The following is a 25,411-nucleotide window of genomic DNA, read 5'->3' on the forward strand; positions in this document are numbered from 1 at the left end:
CTGCCAGAGGGGCCCAGGAAAGGGAAGGCCGCATCTAAGTCTACGATTTCTCGCTGGATTCGCCAGGTTATTATCCAGGCGTATGGTTTGAAAGGGAAGGTTCCACCTCTTCTGGTAAATGCACACTCTACCAGAGGAGTAGGTGCCTCTTGGGCAGTTCGCCATCAAGCTTCTGTGGCTGATTTGGAAAGCCGCGACTTGGTCATCGGTGCATACGTTCACTAGATTCTATCAAGTGGATGTTGGGACCCAGGAGGAGTCTGCATCTTGCTGCAGTGTTCTGCAGGCAGCTATGTAGACCTTGTGGTCTTATGGCAGTTCTTATGGTGTCCCCCTGCCCTCAGCATTGCTATGGGACGTCCCATATAATAATGAATATGGCTCTGTGTCTCCTGATGTACGATAATTAAATCTGAATTATTTCTACAGCTTACCTGTAAAATCCATTTCTTGGAGTACATCAGGGGACACAGAGGTCCCTCCCCTCTTGTATGGGCTATTTATTGCTTGCTACAAAACTGAGGTACTTTCTGTGTAGGAAGGGTTATATAGGGGGACTTCCTGTTTGATTGATTGCCAGTGACCATTCACATAAAGGTGGCCTATAACTCATATAGTAATGAATATGGCTCTGTGTCCCATGATGTACTCCAAAAAATGGATTTTACAGGTAAGCTGTAGAAAAAATCCATATATTATGTCTGGAGTAAATCCCTTTTTTAATGCATGCTAATATTCTGCTAGCTTTGCTTGCCGCAGCTTGACAATGCATGCAATTGCTCATTCTGTCATCTACTAGGACCCCCAGATCCTTCTCCATCCTGGAATCCCTCAGAGCTTCTCCCCCAAGTAAGTAACTTGCGTTTATATTTTTAACCCCCAAGTGCATCACTTTACATTTTTTAATGTTAAATCTCATTTGCCATCTAGTTGCCCACTTCATTCATTTATTAAGGTCCTCTTGTAAGGTTTCTATAGTCTTGCTGTGATGTTATTGCCCCACTCATTTTTGTATAGTCTGCAAACAGAGATTGAGCTATTTATCCCATTCTCTATGTCATTTATAAATAAATTAAACACAATTGGTTCCAGGACAGACAAATTTTTGGATATAGTCCCTTATCACCCGCTAAAATAATTTACATGCTATTGGTTCCAGGACAGAGCCTTGGGGTACCCACTTGCCATTCTAGACCATTCTGAGCACACGTTATTTAATACCATCCTTTGGACGTGCCCCTGTAGCCAGTTTTCTATCCAAGAGCAAACTCTGTGGTCCATGCCTACAGACCTCAGTTTTCAGATTAAGCATTTGTGGGGCACTGTATCAAATGCTTTTGCAAACTCCAGATACATCACATCTACAGGTCTACCTTTGTCCAGGCGGCAGCTCATTTCCTCACAGAAGGTTAACAGGTTGGATTTGGCAAGAATGACCTTCATCAGCAAATTTTTGGATATAGTCCCTTATCACCCGCTCAAATAATTTACATGCTATTGGTTCCAGGACAGAGCCTTGGGGTACCCACTTGCCATTCTAGACCATTCTGAGCACACGTTATTTGATGTTAGACTGACAGGTCTGTAGTTACCAGGAATATATCCCTGCCCTTTTTTGAATATTGGAATAGACAATCAGCTAATCTAAAGAACAATCAAGCCTAACACGAATTTTTCCCTATGAACTTTATTAGCAGCACTCCCTATCCTTTTCCTATCAGAGCAAAATCAATGCGGCTGTTGGGAACCAAACTTTTTATATTGGGGATGCCTTATCCAAATACCAACTAAGTGGCCATCTGACCAATGTTCCAAGGCCAGAAAGTGTATTATTACTAGTTTGTTGCTATTGCTCAAAATTGGGCATTAGTTTACACTGTCTGCAAACTGCAATCAAATCTGCCTCAAATCCATGGTTTAACTGAACCCCATCCCTATTTCTGACAGATTTATATTTTATAAAACAAATCAAACATTTCTTGACATAAATCTATGCTATTAAATAGTGTAAATTAAACCTTTACCTTGTTACTTTTACCTCAAATTACTGCAATCTCAAAACCTGATGATTTAGAACTCTCTAATTATAGGCCTGTTCCCTGCTAAATAAGAATATCAAATTGCTTGCAAAATTGTAGTTAGTAGCTAGAATAATTTTAAAAACACTGCAGCATCAAAATTAACCACTTTACCACCGGAGGGTTTTGCTGTCTTACATCCAGGCCACTTTTTGCGATTCGGCACTGTGCGACTTTAACTGACAATTGCGCAGTCGTGCGATGCCGTACCCAAACAAAATTTACGTCCTTTTTTTCCCACAAACAGAGCTTTCTTTTGGTGGTATTTGATCACCTGTGCGATTTTTACTTTTTGCGCTATAAACAAAAAAATAGCGTAAATTTTGAAAAAATAACAATATTTTCACATTTTTTTATATGAAATTCCCCCCCAAAAAAATGTAAAAATCAAAATTTTTTTAAATTTTTGGCCAATTTGTTTTCTGCTACCTATGTTTGGTAAAAAAAATCACAATAAGCGTATTTTGATTGGTTTGCGCAAAAGTTATTGCGTTTACTAACTAAGGGAAAGATTTCTGTCATTTTTGGTGTTTTTTTTAAACGAGTAATGTCGGCGATCTGCGATTTTTTTTGCGGGACTGCGACATTGCGGCGGACAGATCGGACCCTTGACTGACATTTTTGACACTTTTGGGAGTACCAGTGACATTACTACAGTAATCAGTGCTATAAATATGCACTGTTACTTTAAAAATGACACTGGCAGGGAAGGGGTTAATTTTATTGGAGAGGGAGGGGTTAATGTATGCCTGGTGCTTATTAACGTGTGTGGGGGGAGGGGACTGAGTGACACAGGGACAGATCACAGGTTCAGCTATGCTGAACCCGGCAATCTGTCACTGTCTGTCACTTAGGAGATCCGCCCGCTCTGTTTACACAAGCGGGCGGATCCCCAAACTCAATTCCCCGACGATCGGGGAAGAGCAGCGGCGATCGCCGCCGCTCCTCCCCTGGCCCGACTCCCGCTGTGACTGAATGCAGTGGGAGCGAGCCCCCACAAGGGGAGGAGTCCAGCGACGTAGGTCTACATCGCTGGACGGGAACTAACCACTTTGCCGCAGTAGAGCTCGAGTGAGCAGTCGGCAAGTGGTTAAAACAGAACTTTACTGAATTCTACATGTTCCCCTTTTCTGCCTCCTCCCTCCTGCAGCAAAAAATAAATAAAATAAAAAAATGTTGTTTTATTCTTTTTTTAACTTCCGGCTCTGGCCTATCATGGCTCCCCTCATGTGCAAATACATAGAGTCTGGCCGAAACCTTGTGGCATGTGTGGCATGAGCAACATCTTGCAAAACTGCCTCCTGGGATGTGTAAAAAACGCATTCCAGGATCTGTATACGAGATGTCATGGGGGGCCTCTTCCAAAAATGTAATATATTGCAACTTACCAATCATTAGATATGGTGCCTGTATTAGTTTTCTTCTTTTTTGGGCTTTTTTTCCCCCCTCTGTTGTCACCTGGTGATCTATCCCTACACTCTGGATGAAGAAGCACAGAGACACCGCTGGACAGCAGCGTTGTAACTCTCAAAGGAAGGGAAGTGTTAGATGTACTAAAAGATTTAGATATACAGAACAAATTGAAGCCAAACTCCAGCTAAGACTTTATTAACAGTTAGAAAACAGTTTTGTTCCTTTTGGAATAAAGGTTTTACATATATATAAGTTAATCATAGTAAGCACCCCTGTCAGTGTTTAACCCTCTAACTTCCACATCTACAGGATAGCTTGTTCTGTTGAAAAACAACAGACTTATGGGCAGGATCACCAGGTGAAAATAAAGGAAAGGAAGCCTGAAAAAGAAAATGAATGCAGCCATGACAACTAAGAACGGGTAAGCTGCAATATATTAAATGTTTGCTTTTGGGTTTAATACCACTTTAAAGATGGCTGCACTGGAGAAGAGAGGCGAAGGGAGAGCTTTTTCTTCAGGCAAGACAACACTGGTCTCCGTGGTTTAGTAACTATATTTTTCATTTAAATATAAGTCAGGGATAAGTGTTAGGGATTTTTTCTTTGGAGGGGGGAATCAGGATTATTCCTCTTTAAATTGGCTTAGGCTTCCGTGACAAAACTGATGTCAGCGTGCCTCATGTAATTTAAAGTGTAGTTGCAGGCAAAATGAAAAATGATATAGATAATGTAATCTGTCAATGCCAATCTGGCAGAAACACAGCATCCTTTTTTGTTTTTCTCCCCATAACATAGTTTTATTACCCACTGATCCTGCTAGTAGCTCCTTTACTTTTCTGTATCATGCCAAACTTTCCAGCAAAAGTTAGTTATATCACTGTCAGGGGTGCTTACAATGGTCAGCTTTTATTCTTTTGGCTTAAAACCTTTCTTGCTAAAGAAATGAGAACCATTTTTTGTAACTATCTATGCAAAGAACACAGAAGCACACATCGAGAAACCTCATGGTCTACAGAGTAGCATATTCGTTTCAGCTTGTCCCCTCCGAAGCCACACACGTGTTTCACCCATACATGAATTTAGTTGTAGAGGCTAATGGCACCCCCATGCATCTTGGTAACACATGCACATGTCATATGACATGTTCTAAAACCCATTCTGTTTGCTTTCACAAGACAAAGAGAACACAAAAAATACTACATTTTGGTCCATAACTCCTTTATTAAATGTTGCTCTCTGGTTATTGGTTATTATTGTTGTCGTTCATATGTACATCCTAGCAGAGGATTGGGCCTTTGAACGTGTTTTCTTTCTAAGAATTCTTCATTAAAAGCTTGAAAACAAACAAATGCAGAGGATACAAATATGTACAAACTTGATAGAAGCAACATGTTAAAAGTGCATTAACCTTTACTAATACAAAATCAACTTTCACCTGCTAAAAGTTGCTTTCTGATTGGTTGTTAATGCTTATTGTACATTAATGTCTTTTGTACATTATTAGTAATTAAAGTACTTTGTAGGTATTGCTTTTCCTAAACACATAAGGAATGTCAATCTGCACTTTTTAATGCTTTCTGTCTGCAATTGCAATATCAACTTATTAATGCTCAAAAAGATGCCATAGACATAAAAAGATGGTCAGGCACGTAGACAGGATCTGACCATCCTCTAATAAAATTGCCCATCTGTTTACTTTTAAACATGCACATTCTGACTGCATGATCTTATGTGTATGGGCAGTTATGGTATGTTTCATACAAGCTTACCATCTGACAGCGTTCATGTTTTTACACCCTGCAAACTACCCAAGAATGAAAATTTGACAGTTAAATTATAATACTGTATTCACAATATATCCAGTGTTTTTGTCCAACATGAATAACACTGTAATGCTTTCTGCTAAAATATCTTGATTATGCTAACAAAACATGCAGTTACTGATATGCCTTAAAACCTATTTTAGTCCATTGTGGTGGACCCCAATTTCAAGATTTATCACACCTCGCACAATGTTTGTCTCATTTTTATTGTGCAGTATCACAAACCTTTATAATGTGCCAGACATTCGTTTTAGTATTGTACCACCATCGGACAAATGTTAATGCATTGGTTTCCACCCCTGATTTGCATTTAAACACACAGATTTGCTTTAACAACAGAATCATCTGGGGAGTATTATATTTCTACTCCTCAAGTCTGATCAGACTATTCAATAGAGTATTGCAAAGAACAATTACCACATGCAAAGACCCTTAGCAACTATTAATAATTTATATTACTGTCAGATCAGTGAAAGATGGATTCTGTGCATTACTGCCATCTGCACATTGATATTTGTCTAACTGGTCATCTCAAAACTATTTCTATGTACATCAGCAGCATATTTTGATCTGGGCAGTAGCCTAAGGACTAGAATTTTCCCCTTTAAAGTAGAATTATACAAATACTGTCTTTATGAGAGCAAACAAAGCTACTGTTAAAGACATGGAATATATTCCAATACAGCACATGAAGTGTGTTAATTCTTTATAAACAAAGGATTTTTCAGTAAGTGATCAGATCAAAGTGATGTATTTGGAGTGAAGATTAATGGCTTGAGCTCTACCAAGGGCCCATGCTGTCTCTAATTTGCCCCGGGTACATAGTAAAAATTTTTTTTTTTTTTATACAGATCTGCTTTAAGTCATATTTAAAGAAAATAAAAATGAGTAACATCCTAGGCAAGAAAGACATGCAAACTAATAACCAATAATATCAAAAAGCTCTAAATGCTCCAATGTTCAATATACAGTTCAGTTTATATGTGTAGCAGCATAATTCCTTCAAATTCAGGCACAGTAGTAATGAAGTTAGAAATTGCAAAAGCTTCAAATACAACTGGAACATAAACACATCATTAAAAACACTGAAAGGACAAGAATCCAATCATTTTTTTAATATAAAGGGCACACATTTATATCATGATTTTAATGAATGCAATTTAGGGCAAGGCTTTTATTTTTTCTTTAAAATTTTTTTTTAAATAATGGAACATTGCCACTGCCTTAATCTTCTTAGTTTATCTTCCTTGACATCATTATTAATCACAATTTAGGGGCAAGGAGGTGACCTAGTTGCATGGTTTAACTGGTATAAAGAAACAGTCAGGTCAGTGCCCTGCCTGGGAGGGAGTCTGGGAGGGCTGTGTAAAGCTGGGTACACTGTGAGTTTTCTTTTTCTGTTCAACCGGGGGGCTGAATGGAAAAAACTCACAGATTCCTGCATCCACACAAGCGAGGTGGCAGGTATCTCTCCCACTGTGATATTGTATTCTGACAGCGGGGACTCCTCCCCCTTTCAGAATACACTGATCAGTGCTGCAGCCATTGGGGCTGATGAAATGCTGGTCTTCCAGCAGGACAGTTGAACAGAAGCCAGTGTAACTTTCTGTTGAATAGAGAGAGCTACACACACAATCAGAATTAGTCCGGTTTCTGCTGATCTGGTCAAATTTCGAATCGTGTGTACCCAGATTTAATATAAGAACTGGAAGGACAGACATACAAACTCTTTCGCAGGTAAATCAGCTTTTTATATGTATTTCAACTATGTATTTAAATGTGTTTCCAGTGTTCAGTTTTTAAGTAAGGATAAGCTGTAACCTTCACAGGCAAATTGCATTCATTTTTACTGCAGAATACTCTTTGAAATCACAATGTGATTGTTTTCCAGTTGTAAACATAAATTTCAGTTTGTCTCATAAAAAGCTACTATTTATGAAGGACTGGTCCATACCGGATGCTTTCTAGATGCTTTTTTAAACCACATCCAAACTGCTTGCATAGGGGTTGATTTGCTAATACTGGAGAGTGCAAAATCTGGTGCAGCTTTGTAAATAATCAGCTTGAAGTTTTTCTTGGTCTAAAGCCTCGAACACACGCATCGAAAATCGGCAGGGAATTTTCGTCCGACGACCGATCTGCCGATTTTCGGCTAGTTAGTATGATGCTTCCGACAACCGACTCCGACTTTTCGGCCGAAAAAAATCTGGTGTGCAGGCTATACAATTTTTGTCCGCCGTCAAAACACGGCCGATTTTCGTGCAGTCAGTACAGATTTCGACAGGGAAAAATCTAATGAGCAAGTCTGGGCATGCTCAGAGAAGAAAGAACACAAAGAAAGCAAACCAACACATGGCATCACTTCTGAAGTAGAATTTTGTCGGGCGAGAAAATTCGTGTGCAGTCTAGGCACAATCCAACCAACAAAACCACTCTGGACAAAAGACGGACGATCGGTCGGCTGATAATCGTTACGTGTGTACTAGGCTTAAGTCTAAACAGTTCGGCTCCAGAGCAATTATTTTTATTTTCCACATACAAGCAAAAATCTTTTTTGGCAATAAAATGAATTAAATCCCCAGAACATTATATATATTCTCTAAAAGCAGAGGCCCTGTAAAACAAAAAGGTGACAGTTGCAAATTTTTGTTTTACATGATATTTGCGCAATTGTTTATTAAATGCAAATTTTTAGAAAAAAAATATAATAAAATGAATTTTAGTGCAAAACCACACCATATAATAGTTTTTGGTTAAAATATAAAAGGTGAACCTGCATCGATTAAATAGATACCAAACATTCAATGTCCTAAATTTGCGTGGGCCCGCGATATCGACAAAAACAATGGTACCCAAAAATCTCTATTGGTGACACTTTAAAAGCTCTTGTGCTAGAATTATTATTCTCACTCATATTAGATGTATAGTTTGACTGCAGTTTACATGCACATGCAAACCCTGGATTTACATTTGCGTTTGCACAGGTGTGTGGGGTTACGAGGGTAATCTGCATTTTTTTTTATTATTTTAATATATTTTATTAAAATGTTATATATTTTTTTATATTTATATTTTCTTGACTGCTATCACAAGGGGTTAATAAACCCCTATGTGATAGCATTGGGCAGGTGCAATGCAATCACATAATGCTATGCAATGCTAACTCTTTATTACTCTAATTAACCCCAATGTCTCACCCTGCCCTTCACACCATCTCACCAAGCACAGATCGGCTTGGTTAGAGGTGTGCCCTGGCTGTGCTGGCCTGGAAAGCGTGCATCTAAAACCGGAAGTAACAGTACTTCCAGTTCAACGTTTTGCATGAGAGATCAAGGCATGGATTTGCCTCGGTTTCACTGCAATCTCCCTCCACCAGTCGCCTGCTGTGTTCCTGGGCACCGGTGAGCATGGGACAGCCTGGAAACCATGGGAGGAGGGGAGCTGCCGGTGGGAGGGGAGGCACCGCCCTGCGGACTCTGTGAAAGTGATCAGCAGCTATGGAGCTGTACAAAACACACAGCCATCAGCTTGTGATTAAAGGTTGACTCTTTGAAAGTACAAGGTACGTCCAAAGAGCTGAACTGATTATTGAACAAGCTGAAGTTTGAAGCTGATTGGCTACCATGCACAGCTGCACCAGATTTTGCACTCTCCAGTTTTAGCAAATCAACCTCACAGTGTTTGCATTTATTCCAATGGCCCAATTCACACCAATGCAGTCAATTCCAGTGCTTACAATAAAAGTACAAAATGTACACAAAGGGGTTGATTTACTAAAAGTGGAGAATGACAAAAAAAAACTAGAAGTTGATTGATCCCTATGCAGAGCTGCACCAGATTTTGCACTCTTCAGTTTTAGTAAATCAACTCCCAAGTGTCAAAATAAAAAAGGAGGAAAAAATGCATTGTACTGCATTGAAAATGCGTAATAAAATGTATCAAAAGCGAATAAGTAAGCAAAAATGCATCTTGAATGCTGAAATTGCAGTGTGAACAAGCCCTTACAGTTAGCTGTGTTTAATAAAGTGTTGCTTACCAATTTTATAGCTAAAAAAATATGATATGTGTATATAGTTTATATATTCATACATGATAATTCCAGTTCCTATTTTAGTTTTATTGGTCCTGTAAAAACATGTTCTACTTCAATCAGGTTATAAAAGAAAGACTTCGGAAAAAAAAATGATATAAAAAGGTGGCTGCCTTGAACAGCCCTGTCATGACCATCACAGCAGTGGCTGAAAAACATGTGCCACTGAAAGAAATAATAATCAGCAACAGCAGGATAGCCAGTGCCCATAAATATAAAATAAAAATCAACTAAGCAAAGTACCCACAATCCTCTCTTTCCCTTTAAATTGTTAGTTGCTTTCTGCAGAACACGCAGCCTTTATTTCACCAAATATTGCAATGATTTCAAATGTTTTCCTCATGAAATACACGCCTGACAAGAATCAATCAGCACAGCACACATTATTATAAAAATATCATTCTAGACAGAAAAATATATCTTTTGATTTTTGGTTACAAACAATTCCTAATGTGAAAATATATTCTGTAAGATATACAAATTACATACATCTTCTAAAACATGACAAAATACCCTCTTGTCTTATTAGGACATTCTTATTTTAAGACCAAATATGTACAAATCAGAATGGACCCCTAGAAAATAAATTGCTAAAAAATATTTTTTTTTAAATAAAATTAAAAAAATCAACAGTGGTGCCAAAATAATAATAATAAAAAAAAAAAAACAGTCAGTAGTAAATCTTAACAGTACATGTCTATGGCAAATAGACATCGTCTCTTGCCGATATAGTTGCTAGCTTCTTCTTTGTGTTGCACAGTAGATATTATCTTGACAAAGGATTCCTTCCCTTTGTCTCTCCTCCATTCTTCCATGGCAAAGGGTTTGGATCTGGGAGAGGGCTAACAGGACTGTGAGATCCTTTAGAACTGAACAGATTCAGACTGAAGGGACTGAAAGAACACAAATGTGAGTAAATTTGGAATTAGCCTAAACCGTTCCACAATCGATACACATCAAATAGAAAGAAATGATGAAAAGAAAAAGACAAACTGAATGTAATTTGTTCAAACGTAAGAAATCTACTACCCTATTTTTCTTTACATTTCTGAACTCACTTTACCAACAGATGTACCATAAGGACTCTTGCACACAGGCAAAAAATAAATAAATAAATAAACACCACGTTATTAGCCATGTACCTATGTTTTTTTTTTTTTAAATGGATCTGAACATAGGTGAATTGTTTAGTTGTTTAGGGTACATGCACACAGCAATCAGTTCAGAAACATTAAAAAAAAAAAAAAAAAACACGTTTGAGTGCAGTAATTTACATGTATATTTGTATACAAGTACATACGAGCATATACTCAATATAGAAGATGATGGAGAAGAATGTTTACACGTGTATATGTGAGTTCTATATGGAACTTAAAGTGTTACTAAACCCACAACAGTAAAATCAGTCTGTATATGCAGTAAAGCATGCTTGTTATACTCACTGCGGAACCTAAGGGGTTAATCCTCTGCCTTGTGTAAAAAGGCTGTTTGATTCTGTCTTCTCTGATCCTCCCCTTCTTCCCCAGTCCCCAATCCATATCCTGATAGTACAGAGCCTTGGAGTCACTCTGCACATGCTCAGTTTGGTGCGTATTGCTAGAGAGCATTTTTTTTTCCTAAAAGGGTGCATATGATCAGCACAGAGCCAATCAGCACTGTCCACATAGAAAGGCAGGGCAGCCTCATAGGACAGTCAGAGGAGAATGAAAACTCCTCCTACAAGCTTTAACCAGTGCTCAGCCAGACAGTTGAAGTCACAAGCCTGCTATATACTGCCAAGCCTGCTATAGAATGCTATATATATATATATATATATATATATATATATATATATATATATATATACTGCTGACGAGAAAAGGTATTTAGCAGTTTATATTTACAAAAATAATTGCATTTCCATGTTCTGTGTACTGTGGGAGACCAGACATAGTGAATACAGGGTCCTGGGTTTAGTAACACTTTAACCTACTTTTTATTTTTGTACTCAGGATCTTTTTGCCAGCAAGGTCCTACGTATAAACATCAGTAAGTTATTAGGTCAGTGTACAAGAATCCTAAAGGTTTTTGTAATGGCTTATGCTCTGCTTTCATCTTGCATTTGAAATCAGTTTAAGATGCTTCAGAGGTTATTTAGACTTCAATGATGGGTGCATTTAACTTGCAGTTGACCTGCTTCTGATCTGCACTTGACCTTCTTCTAAGCTGAATCAACCTGCTTTGAATAGACACTGTCATCAAAAAACACTTTTCAAGCTGCTTATAATATTAAAATGGGTGAATATAAGATTGATCATGGGAACTACAAAGTGGTATAACTACGCCAGGGATCCTCAAACTACGGCCCTCCAGCTGTTGCAGAACTACACATCCCATGAGGCATTGTAAAACTCTGACATTTACAGACATGACTAGGCATGATGGGAATTGTTGTTCATTAACAGCTGGAGGGCAATATTTTGAAGACCCTTGAACTACACCAAGGTATACCTGTGCTTAGAGAAATAAGAATGTCACTGCAAATGCCTTTTGAAAATGCAGAAGCAGAAATACCTGAATGACAGCTAGATAGATACCTAGTGTTTTCTGGAGAAACCACAAATTGCTGCCCTCCACGAGATGCTGCCTCTTTGTTGCCTATCAAATGCCCTCTGAAAAGCAATCTACTTTTTGTAGGAGCGATAGTATAGCCACATGTGAACAAGCCCTATGTCTGTCAGCACAGGTTGCCTTTAACTGTTTGTTCTGTGGTTTGCTAGAAGTACTAATAGCAAGCCCCCTCCTTATTCAACCCTCCCTTCAAAGCTGACAATATAAGTCAACCCGATATAATCGACATATGCAGAGAACTATTTCTGCTTATACGGTCAGGTCCATAAATATTGGGACATGGACACAATTCTAATCTTTTTGGCTATATACACCACCACAATGGATTTGAAATGAAACAGACAAGATGTGCTTTAAATGCAGACTTTCAGCTTTAATTTGAGGGTATATACATCCAAATCAGGTGAACGGTGTAGAAATTACAACAGTTTGTATATGTGCCTCCCACTTTTTAAGGGACCAAAAATAATGGGACAGATTAACAATCATAAATCAAACTTTCACTTTTTAATACTTGGTTGCAAATCCTTTGCAGTCAATTATAGCCTGAAGTCTGGAACGCATAGACATTACCAGACGCTGGGTTTCATCCCTGGTGATGCTCTGCCAGGCCTCTACTGCAAATGTCTTCAGTTCCTGCTTGTTCTTGGGGCATTTTCCCTTCAGTTTTGTCTTCAGCAAGTGAAATGCATGCTCAACCGGATTCCGGTCAGGTGATTAACTTGGCCATTGCATAACAATCCACTTATTTCCCTTAAAAAAAACTCTTTGGTTGCTTTTGCAGTATGCTTTGGGTCATTGTCCATCTGCACTATTAAGCACCGTCCAATGAGTTCTGAAGCATTTGGCTGAATATGAGCAGATAATATTGCCCGAAACACTTCATAATTCATCCTGCTGCTTTTGTCAGCAGTCACATCATAAATAAATACAAGAGAACCAGTTCCATTGAAAGCCATACATGCCCACGCCATGACACTACCACCACCATGCTTCACTGATGAGGTGGTATGCTTTGGATCATGAGCAATTCCTTTCCTTCTCCATACTCTTCTCTTCCCATCACTCTGGTACAAGTTGATCTGGATCTCATCTGTCCATAGGATGTTGTTCCAGAACTGTGAAGGTTTTTTTAGATGTTGCTTGGCAAACTCTAATCTGGCCTTCCTGTTTTTGAGGCTCACCAATGGTTTACATCTTGTGGTGAACCCTCTGTATTCACTCTGGTGAAGTCTTCTCTTGATTGTTGACTTTGACACACATACACCTACCTCCTGGAGAGTGTTCTTGATCTGGCAACTGTTGTGAAGGGTGTTTTCTTCACCAGGGAAAGAATTCTTCGGTCATCCACCACAGTTGTTTTCCGTGGTCTTCCGGGTCTTTTGGTGTTGCTGAGCTCACCGGTGCGTTCTTTCTTTTTAAGGATGTTCCAAACAGTTGATTTGGCCACACCTAATGTTTTTGCTATCTCTCTGATGGGTTTGTTTTGTTTTTTCAGCCTAATGATGGCTTGCTTCACTGATAGTGACAGCTCTTTGGATCTTATATTGAGAGTTGACAGCAACAGATTCCAAATGCAAATAGCACACTTGAAATGAACTCTGGACCTTTTATCTGCTCCTTGCAAATGGGATAATGAGGGAATAACACACACCTGGCCATGGAACAGCTGAGAAGCCAATTGTCCCATTACTTTTGGTCCCTTAAAAAGTGAGAGGCACATATACAAACTGTTGTAATTCCTACACCGTTCACCTGATTTGGATGTAAATACCCTCAAATTAAAGCTGAAAGTCTGCAGTTAAAGTACATCTTGTCTGTTTCATTTCAAATCCATTGTGGTGGTGTATAGAGCCAAAAAGATTAGAATTGTGTCCATGTCCCAATATTTATGGACCTGACTTTATTGTATGCAAAAGCACTTAGGAAGCAGGTCATTTTAATATGAACACATAGACATTAACTACAGTGTTACAGGTAAAATCATACTGTACAATTGTGCAGCAAAAAGTGTAAAATCTTTGGGGAAATACATAGCTTTTTTATTTCTTTGAGGTGACACAGTGTGTTGGGGTGAATGTGTAATAAAACATTGAACAATCTCTTGTCTGTTTATATTGATGAAAAAAGTCTAATGGCAGATTGTTCAAGTATATATTTTCAGGTCAGCTGAATCTTAGCTTTCACTGTAAAAGCTCTTCACACACAAAAAAAATCTATATCCATTAATAAAATCCTATAAAGACCTCTCTGCACCTCAGCATACCCAACAGTAGTAATAGAACCCCCATCCCTTCCAGCATTTTACCAGTACTCCCCCCTAACATTATATACAGTATCCCCCAACTCCACCAGTACCCTCTGAACCTCCCAGTATTAGATACAGTACCCCCTAAACCCACCAGTACCACAACCCCTCCACCATTATATACAGTATCCCTCTAACCCCACCAGCATTATATATTCTATACAGTACCCATTTAACCTCACCCGGTACTCTCCCAGCTTCCCCAGCATTTTACTATATATAGTATCTACCTAAGCTCACCTGCATTATATACAGTACTCCTCTAACCCCATCAGTACCCTCCCTACCTCTTCAGCATTATATAAAGTGCCCACCTAACCCCATCAGCATTATATACAGTACCCCTCTAACTCCACCACTACCTGCCCAACCTCCCAGCATTATATACAGTACTTGCCTAACCTTATCAGCATTTTACCCTCTAACCCCACCAGTACCCTCCCAACCCCTTCACTATTATATAAAGTACCCCAATACCCACCAGTACCTTCAACCCCTCCACCATTATATACAGCACCCCTCAAACCCCACTAGCACTATATGTTGTATACAGCATCCCTCTAGCCCCACCAGTACCCTCCCAACCTCTCCAGCATTATATACAGTACACCCCTAAACCCACAAAGACTTCCCTACCCCAAGAGCATTATATACAGTACCCCTCTAACCCCATCAATACCCTCCCAACCTCTCCAGCATTATATACTCCCACCCCCAACCTCTCCAGCATTGCATACGGTACCTGAAAAGAAAAACATTCCTGTTAAGCCCACTACTATGTCAGACCCTATGCTGAACTGTAAGTTCAATAAAATCCACCACTAGATTTAATGCTATTTTTAAAGAAACTTTCACCTCCTTCAAGCCAATGTTTTTTTGTTTGGCACTTGGCACCTGGCAAATGGTATTATTTTACACAGAGAAGAAACTTAAGGAACCGTATCTAGTTAGCAAAAGTTATGTATTTTCCTGACAATTTTGCCTTTTGCCACTTTTTAACATATTTTGCACCTGTTAATGTCTTGTGTGTCAGTTCACAGGCATTTTTACATACCACTTTGCATACAGTAGTTTTCACTTTTGGATTTTACAAATGACATTAAAGGTATTTAACAATAGATAGGTAAACTGCACTGTAAAGCACCGTACAGTCTTGACTTTATATATGCCCTTTGGTATGCCCTACGTATACAATGCAACATGGGGAGTGGATTTGAGTGCTCTGCTAAATACCTGTCTTTACCGTTAGCCTATTTAAAACAGACTATGTAGATTGAAGGGCAAATAAGCACCATAACAGTTAGCTGACATAAGCAGGATAGCAGTAATACAAGCCATTGCAGGAACAAAGCAGTAATTAGCAGGCTTCTCCTGATGTGAGTTATGGAGTGATGTCAAGACACTTACAGGAATAGAGCGACTCAGGTAACGTGCAGTGGAGGAAAGGCCTGTGCATGAGGGTCGGTAGGATCCATACGAATCATTGCCAGTAGCGGATACGTTCCAGTTACGGTTGTTGTTGAACTCGCCTTGGCTTCGGCCAGGAGGACTGGAAGGGTACAAGCTGGAAGGGTGTGCTGGGGAGTAGCTGGGGCGGGAGGGAGAGGAGCTGCGGGTACCATCTAGCTCTTCCAAAGCAGAGTTCAGATTCCCAAGCGAGCCAGCAAACCGCGTATTTACAGAGAAACTGAGAGGAAAAAACATGAGGGGGGAAATGACAGAACGTGTGCATTGATCCATTTGGTAAACAAGCAGGAAAAGATCAAACAGACATGCTCTAACAACATGCATATCATGCTGAATGCATATACCGGACATCTAACAACCACATGGACATGTTACACATACAGAAACCATATATGTAAAACAATTTAGCATAAAGTGATATTTAACATTAGTAATCACTATGCACCGCAACATACTGAGAAACTTAACATATAAACAAACATATAATGCTTGGGAAGTAGAACTCCAGCCAAAACCTATAAAATCTTGGAAGAAGTGGGTTAGCGTAGAGCCTGTGTCTCATTTTTTTAACTATGACCCCCTTTGGAGATTTCTCCTCTCTTCCTGTCCCTTAGACAACATTGTCACCTAAGCAGAAGGTGTTTGGAAATTTCCTCCACCAGGCTACTGACAGTAAAATAAAAAATTTAAGGATGATACCCATTCTGCTTAAAAGCCACTTTCATATATATATATATGGAAAGTAATACAGGTAAAATAATATAGGTTGGTAAGCTATATAAGAAAACTCCATTCAGGATAAAAAAAATGCCAGTAAATCTATAGGCTTATCGGGGCCTAAGATTATTTTTATTGTGTGCTGCAGTAATAATAATGAAAAAAGTTTAGAAATCAGTTCCCTGTATATACTGTATGTGGATATTTGCAATCACATAAATCCAATGCATGTATCTGTATGTAAGGTAGAGAGGCCCACTGTTACTGTACAGTCTATGATGATCATGGACGTGAGGTCTTAGTTGATGTTAGGCTGCATAGGCTTCTGTTTCCGCTACAGAACCACATTTGTGTTTTTTTTTTTTTTTTACATTAAGGAGATCACCATTGTAAAGTATACTGTAGTCCAAAACTGTGTTTGTTTTTCTACACATTTGCATGTAAATCAATGTGACCAACACTTTGTGTTTAAGCCATTGCAGCACCAAAAAAAAAAATATTAAAAGAACCCCGCTGAGCAGGCGGATGACAGCTCCGTCTCCGCTTACTTTGCAGAGACGGAGTTGTAAGGGCCCCACTCTCCTCTATGGGAGCTCGGATGAAAATGGACCGCCTGTCTGTTTTAATCCGATCTTATCTGATCCGATCCTCCAGATGGATGGAAAATAGGGTTTCCATCCGTCCGGATTTCATGGACAGGATCAGATCGGATAGCAGCGGTTGTCAGCGGAGATGTCTCCGTCTACATCCGCTGCTCCATAGGGGGGCATAGAGCATCCGATCAGGTCCGCCTGAAAAACTGACAGGCGGACCGAATCGGAAAGCCTGTGTGAAAGGGGCCTTAGCAGAATGCAGCTTTTTTGCTGTACTAGTCCTTCAATTCCAAACTACCAAACTGTACTCAAAGTGGTTGTAAACCCTGTACTTAAAGTAGTGAATATATACCCAGTGAAATGAATAGCCTCAGATGATACATAGAGATGAAATAAATCATCCTACATAGGTTTTACTTGTTTATCTGCAGTCTTCAAAAGGGCAGAAAAGTGTTAACAATCCTTCTTCATCTGTCAGGAGCACAGAGGAGGGGGCAGAGAGGCTGCAGTTACAGTTTGTGAGAGCTGATTGGAGGAAAGGAACAAACCTCCTCCACACAGCAGAAGAACTAAATAGAAAAGGTCTGTTCTGAGATCCCTCCCCGACACAAAATGTATCTCACGTGTCAGGAAAACTTCATAGATATTCATATAGCATGGCAATTACTGAATTCTTTATCCTGTTGGAGTTCTCTTTGAAAACTTGTAACATACAGGCAAATTTTGATTGTGCAGCTTGTTATACCTTTCCACATTATCTTGTTATATTGGGATGATCTTTCTGGTCAGGATTTAAATGGCTTGCTTAGGATGGGCCCAAAATTGACCATGTAGATATACTTTACTATGCTGACCAAATTAAAGCTTACCATAAGGGCTTATTTACAAGAGCGTATCATAGATACGTGTAGATACATGGATAGTGTAGGACCCACTGATAATGGGGGTACTTTGACGCAGTAGTGGGCTTGAGCACGATATGGCCATATGGTGGGACCAAACCCCCATTTTTATTTATGGATTGTCTTCAGATTTGGTAGTAATTTCTTTTGCATTTGCGCACTATTCTTTTTTAATATACATGTCTTTTGGTTCATAGCTGCAGCAGCTTTAGAAATACATGGGTATGCTCCCCCAAATTTTTTGCCTGTTTATTATGTATTCGGTCTGACCAGACCACCGAGGTTGAGCAACCCTCCCCACCCCCCACACACACCTGTACTCAATCAGTGTCCACCATCAAGTGGATATAGGAGGAGTCCCCTGTAGTGCATTTGCACATCTTTCCCAGCAAGGAGTATTATCTCCAAGGGTTAGAAAGGCTGGATTCATCTCTTTTTCATGGATAGTGTAGGACCCACTGATAATGGGGTACTTTGACGCAGTAGTGGGCTTGAGCACGATATGGCCATATGGTGGGACCAAACTCCCATTTTTATTTATGGATTGTCTTCAGATTTGGTAGTAATTTCTTTTGCATTTGCGCACTATTCTTTTTTAATATAAGAGCGTATATTACGCTGAATACTTTGTGTGCATATGTAAGTAGCTGTACTCTTGTATTTCACGCTAGACGCATGTAAACATTTTTGCCAGCGTTTACATGCGCACAGCATACAGGAACACTGTTGGCAACTGCTGTTGGCAGCTGCTGCCATGCTTAAAAGCAATGTCGATAGCAACAATATGTTATCAGAGGCACCTGTGCTGCTAATTAAACACTGTGGGGGAGATTTACTAAACCAGGTGCGCTCAGAATCTGGTGCAGCTGTGCATGGTAGACAATCAGCTTCTAACTTCGGTTTGTTCAATTAGGCTGACAATAACACTTGGAAGCTGATTGGTTTCTATGCAGAGCTGCTTCAGATTTTGCATGCTCTTGTTTTGGTAAATCTCCCCCTGTATGTCTGAATAAGTCATTGATGCTCTGGCAGTGCCTGTGCAGAACGAGCTCAGGTAGTCATTCATGAATGACTAACTGAGGTCATTCTGCGCATGCTCCACTGCCAAATCAATGACTCATTCAGAAGACTGACAGTGCAGCCACTTATTACACATTGTTGTTACTGACATGTCAGCCAAGAGCTACAGTGGTGGCCAATGGGGTCCCTGTACACTGCCCATATGTAGACGTTGCATAATCGTTACATGCACACAAAAATATGCAGGGTCCTTCTACAGTATTTTGCATATGTCCGTGTGAATGAGACCTTTGTCCAGTTTTCACGGCATTACAGTAGGTAAATGTAAACATATCCTTTCTGCTACTGACTGGCTAAATTCGTAGACATGTAACAAAGCCCATACCATGGTTATCACTGCTGAATGTGTATAATGGTCCAGATTTGATAAGTGTAAAAATACATATAATTCTGTTATCAAATGAACGGCATAAAATAAAATGGGCACATCGTTATTTTTTGACCCCTAACACTAAGGACTGATGTAAGCAAGAAGGAACAATAACTTTCCCTGCAATTGATAAAACAAAGCGGCGTTGGATTTTTCTGGTCTGCTTGGAGTTTCCACATAAAGGAAGCCGCGTTAATGAACGGAAGTGAAGTGAGCATTGTTTTTAAAATAAGAATGATCTGGAAGTGAGTCAGGAGTTTAATAATTGGTATGTACTGACCTTATCTCTCCAGAATTTCTCATGCAGTGTAGCTAAAAATCCAATACTTTATAGCATACTGAATGCATAGAAATCAGTCAACTGCATTCGCTGATAACTGTTGTGATATGACACATAACTTGGAAAGGACTTTTTACTTCAGTGTCTCAGTCACTGGCAGCAGAATTATGGTAGTACTAATTAATAAAGTGAAACTGAAGGCAAACAACTAAATATATATCCATTTACCATCTAACCTGGCAAAATGTTTGTAATTTTGAACAATCTTGTGATTTTCACACATTTTTATACTGCACTATCAAACGGGTGACACACATATTTTTTGAATAAGCAATTTGTCTTCCCGGTTCAGCATTATAGCTTCCTATATCACCTCTCCTCCTCCAGCACTCTGATTGGACACTGATTTGATGTAATCACTTCTGACCAGTGAGCAGGGAGTTTACCTAGGAAGCAGCAAAACTGGCCAAGAGATCTGGACAAAAGGAATAATAATACTTTGGGATTACCTGTAAACATATGTGTATTCCAATCACGCATTTAGCTGCTTGCCTGGAGTAACACTTTAAATGAATAGATGTGACACACAAGCTTATTTAACCACTTCAATACCGGGCACTTTTCCCCCTTCCCGCCCAGGCCAATTTATAGCTTTTAGCGCTGTTGCATTTTAAATGACAATTGCGCAGTCATGCAACAGTGTACCTAAACCAAATTTTTGTAATTTTTTCCCCACAAATAGAGCTTTGTTTTGGTGGTATTTGATCACAGCAAGGTTTTTCCTTTTTTGCTAAACAAATAAAAAAAGTTTGAAAAAAAGAAAAAAAAAGTTTTTTTGTTTATTTTATAAAAATGTTGTAAATAGATACGTTTTTTTCCTGCACTGATGAGCACTGATGAGGCCGCACTGACAGGCACTGATGAGCAGGCACTGATGGGGTGGCACCAATATGCCGCACTGATAGGCGGCACTGATGGGCACTGATATGTGGCACTCATAGGTAGCACTGATATGCAGCATTGGTGGGCACTGATAGGCGACACTGATGGGCACTGATAGGTGGCATTGATGGGCACTGATAGGCAGCACTGATGGGCACTGATAGGCAGCACTGATGGGCACTGATAGGCGGCACTGGTGGGCAGTAATGGGCATTGGTGGGCGGCACTGATAAATCGAAATGATGGGCACTGGTGGGTAGCACTGATGGGCAGGGCACTGGCGGGCAGCACTGATGGGGAGGGCACTATCGGTCTCCCTGAGCCCTGATTGCCATCCCTGGTGGCCATGGTGGGCATCCCTGGGGTCATGGGTGGGCATCCCTGGGGTCATGGGTGGGCATCCCTAGTGGTTCTAGTGGCATCCCCCCCCCAAGGGTCTGCACTGGTAATCAATGCTCTGATTACCAGTGCCGACCCCCCCTGTCAGGAGAGCCGCAGATCGGCTCTCCTCTACTCGTGTCAGGCAGGAACTGAGGAAAGCCGGTCAACGGCTCTTCCTATTTACTATGTGACCAGCTGTAATTGGACACAGCTGGTCACATCTGGTCACATCACGGCTGGTCAGAGTGACACACCGCAGCACCGATCGCCGCTCTGCGCGCTCCCCAGGGGGAGCGCAGAGCGCATTATCCTGCCGCCGTCATATGACAGCGTGTCAGGATAACACAACCACCTTCCCGCCGTCAATTACCTATAGGGCGGGGGGAAGTGGTTAAACAGCTAGGTCTCTTTATAGACCAATATAACATTGCAGTATTCAGTCTGAAAAGCCAGTTAATTAAGACAGCATATTGCTCAGTTTTGGACCTATACTAAAAAGAATGATACCACTATAGGGTGAAAGAAATCTATGCTTTCTAAGAAATTAAAAATTATTTTTAACAAAAAAAACCTGTATCACTTCTATATTTTAGGAATGGTTGAGAATAACAAGTCAGTAAATATTATAAATAGAACAGTTAGAACAGGTCTCCATATATTTTAATGTGTGAACTGCATGCACATCTTGAGGCTCTCATGATCTATCACTGATAACTGATACACCAATTCAAAAAAAGTACTCATGGCCATTTTTAAATCATGTAGGCTGTAAATACCTATATTGTGCCTTTTCCCCTGAACTGATGTGGAAGCTCTCACTGATACTGCAGTCATTAGGGAAATTACATAATTATACTGTCACATTCAAAGCTACTACATTATCCCACGCAGAAATTCAGAAGCCTGAAATCTAGAAGAGACAAAGGTGTTAACATCTACACTGCCAGTTACTCTGTTTTGATGCCTCTAGTCCCATAGCTAATGATTCATTTTTTACAAAATCTACTTATGTAAACCACTATGCTGATGTCAATTGACATTTTACCAGGTCATTAAAGCCACTGTGAACTTTTCAGGTACTCTTTGGGTAAACTTCTTTAAAAATCTGCTCTGCTGACAAATTGGCCAATTTGTTTCAATGATCCAGTTTCCAGAGTGAAAATCCATTTTTATAAAGATAATTAGAATAAAAAAAAAATTATATTCAGTTCCTACATGTCATATGTTTTTGAACCTAAAAAGATATCCTGATGGAAAAAAAAAAAAAAAGAAAGGGCATAGGAATCATTCACTGGATGAAGTATTCTTCAGGGCGATTAAAATACAAAGACAGCAAACTGAAAACTAGCCCAGAAGCTTTTTATTCTCTGTCACAAAGAGTTTATTTGTGAAAAAAAATCTCAGAGCTATTCATTGTGTGAAGCTGCATGTACATTTGTTCTGTACAAATGGGGTCAAATTGAATACGCAAGACCAAGACATTGATCAGTAGTCTGGACTCTTCCAGTGTCCAGATCCCCTGAGCAGAATATTTTGCCGAGGATGCCTCCCCAATCGGACAGGCTGGCATCTGTGGTGACCACTGTCCAATACAAGGGGAGGAAGGATTTGTTCAACCGAAGCGCCGAAAAATGAAGTCAGGTCTGATTGTCCAGGGACTACAGATTCTTGTTATCAGTGAATGCAGTTGACTGATCTCTATGCATTCAGTATGCTATAAAGTAGGGATGCACCGAATGTTCGGCAACCGAACATTATTCGGCCGAAAATAGCAAAAAAAGCACTTTCGGTGTTCGGCCGAATAAGTAAAAAGGCCGAATAAATTTGTGCCGAACAATGTCCCGACCGGCGACCCGCCATCCCCGAGCAGGAGTCCTTCAGTCCCCTTCCTCACTGCGGCTCCCGGCTCCCTGCTCACACGCCGCCGGTGTCCTGTCCGGCCGCGAGTAGGGGGTGTGACGTCACGCGTGCGTCACGCCCCCTGCTCCTGACTGCGGCTCCTTCACACTCGATCCAGCGAGCTAGGACGTGACACTATGTGCACGCCCTGCCCCCCTGTTCGCGGCTTTTGGCTCCGACCTGGCTGCAGTTCAGGTATGTGGAGCACATTTGGGGGAGAATACGGTAGCTGCACAAGCATTAGTGTGCAGACTGGCATATTTTGCCATATGTTGCCATGCTCATTAGAGTGCCCTATAAAGTGCCCCTTAAAAAAAAAAGAAAAAAAATGTGCCCAACAGAGTGCTCCCTTGACATAAAATGTGGCCATCTGCGTGCCCCTTATTTTATGCTAAGGGACATGCTGATGAGCATATTTTATGTTAAGGGGCACTCTGATGGGCATATTTTATGTTAAGGGGCACGCTAATGGGCATATTTTATGTTAAGAGCAATGCTGATTTAAATGTTTTGTTTTGCCCATCAGAGTGCCCCCTAACATAAAATGTGCCCATCAGCGTGCCCCCTAACATAAAATGTGCCCATCAGCGTGCCCCCTAAAATTTGGCAAAATAAATGGAAAAAATGCAAAACACAGCGTTCGGTATTCGGCCTTCGGCCAAGCATTTCATTATTATTCGGCTTCGGCCAAGAATTTCATTTCGGTGCATCCCTACTATAAAGTATTGGATTTTTAGCTACACTTTATGAAAAATTCTGGAGAGATAAGGTCTTTGTCAAAATAAGAGGGTAAAGGGAATTCTTTTGCCACTCTGGATGGCTTGTGAGTGCCAAAGGGAACCTGCGCCTCCGTCGCAGCCGCAGATGTGTCCTCCAACTTTAGGTCTCAAGCCCAGATAACAATCAGTGCGTCCACCAGCACCTTTTTGTGCACGGTTGCAGAAGTGGAGGAATAATCCTCACTATCTGAAGATTCAGGGTGTGTGGTCGCAGACCCAGCAGGATGACCCACATCCGCGGCAGCCAAATCAGATTAAGGATCTGAAGAGACAGATGAGGCAGGTGCAGGCGGGGAGCGCTTTATGCCAACCTGTCGCCCAAAAACCACCACCACCCGGGACACAAGGGACACCAGGACTGCCATCAGTGCATCGATGGATGGATGGCACACAGAGGCAAACCACCGCAAAATGGCCGCCCGACTACACAAACATGGCCGCATTGAGCACACAGACTACAAGAAAATGGTGGCCCTGTGCAGCACCACAAGGCTCCCAGGGACCCAGGAGGGATCTCTAGGCCTCAAGGATAGGGCCAGGCAGGACAGGGGGGGCCCTGGCAGGAGCCCCCACCACCAGGTACCACCCCACCCGCATAGCCGATCGTCCGGTCGCTGGTTGCGCACCCCCCGCCTCATTGCGCCCTGCCCACACCCAAGGTGGTGGATCAGACCACCCACACAACCCCGGGGGTCTGACCGTCCCATGGAGGGGCCCATGTCCACCCCAAAACCCTCCAGGGGGAGAAGAGGGACAGCTACTCACCATACCAGGAACCAGGCAGGCACCATTACAGACAGAACCTCTTGCCATCAAAATGGGGGGCTGTTGTCCAGGAGGAACGCTGCGACTTTGGCCGAGACCTGGTCGAATGCAACCTCGCAAGGCGTTTAATTCGCAGGCCAGCCCCTGTCCAATGGGGGTATGTCGCGGCTGACCTAGCATGGAGCTGAGGTCTGTGCACCGTCACTAGCCAGACTGGGGTGACCACTGGATCTAGATTATCCAGCCCATCACCCAGTCCACCAGTTGTCTGTAGATCTCACAGGAAAAAACCAGGAGAGAAAAATCTATCTAAAAAAGAAAAAATTGCCAGGATGGTTTAAGGCACTGAGTTTGCTTTAGTGATTACAGGCAGTTAGGAAATGCCCCGTGACTGTGATAAATGATTGCTTACAGCACTGTCTGCAAAGTGAGCAGAATTAGTTAAAGCTGTATTCAACATGGCAATTTAGCGCTTCAATGTGAGGTGAAAAACAGCTTCCAGTGCTAACTGCAACAGGGAAGCACAATCTGTGCACATGATAATAGCAAGGGGTTCTGAAAAATAGTTTTAATGTGTAGTCAGAAAATGGTAACCACAGTGTGCTGAAATGTCTTTTAAGAGGGTTATGTCTAATAGTACAAAACCTCCTGACTGGCTTTAGGAAAATAAATGGAAGCAGATGCAGGAGAGGAAAGGGCATGCAAGGCAGCATGGCGGAGTCTGCCAGAGCTGATCAGATGCCAAATGGATGACCATTCGACAGAATCCGGTTGTGAGAGGAGCTGTAAATCTCAGAGTTTGCATGCATAAAGGGATGGATGAGTGGCCAAGGCTGCAGACTGTGTACAGGGTCACCCATTTCCTGTCACTTCTGTGTGAATCAGGCCTTAAAGTGGTTGTAAAGAGTCAAGGT

The 25,411-nt window shown here is 40.9% G+C and overlaps 1 protein-coding gene across 2 annotated transcripts in view; it reads right to left on the reverse strand.

Moving 5' to 3' along the window:
- Positions 1-9,299: 9,299 nt before the first annotated feature.
- CDC14A (cell division cycle 14A) overlaps positions 9,300-25,411 on the reverse strand; it is a 212,075-nt gene continuing 195,963 nt past the window's right edge. Inside the window, exons 15-16 of one of the 2 annotated variants that reach the window (XM_082265808.1) lie at positions 15,730-16,009; positions 9,300-10,297 (exon numbers count right to left, since the gene is read on the reverse strand). In XM_082265808.1, the coding sequence (XP_082121934.1) occupies positions 10,268-10,297; positions 15,730-16,009 (310 nt within the window). In that variant the 3' untranslated portion in view covers positions 9,300-10,267. The remainder of the gene's footprint in view (positions 10,298-15,729; positions 16,010-25,411) is intronic. The other variant, XM_082265809.1, reaches the window with a different exon arrangement.

This window comes from Pelophylax lessonae (genome assembly GCF_965119305.1).
Source record: "Pelophylax lessonae genome assembly, chromosome: 8".
NCBI lineage: Eukaryota > Metazoa > Chordata > Amphibia > Anura > Ranidae > Pelophylax > Pelophylax lessonae.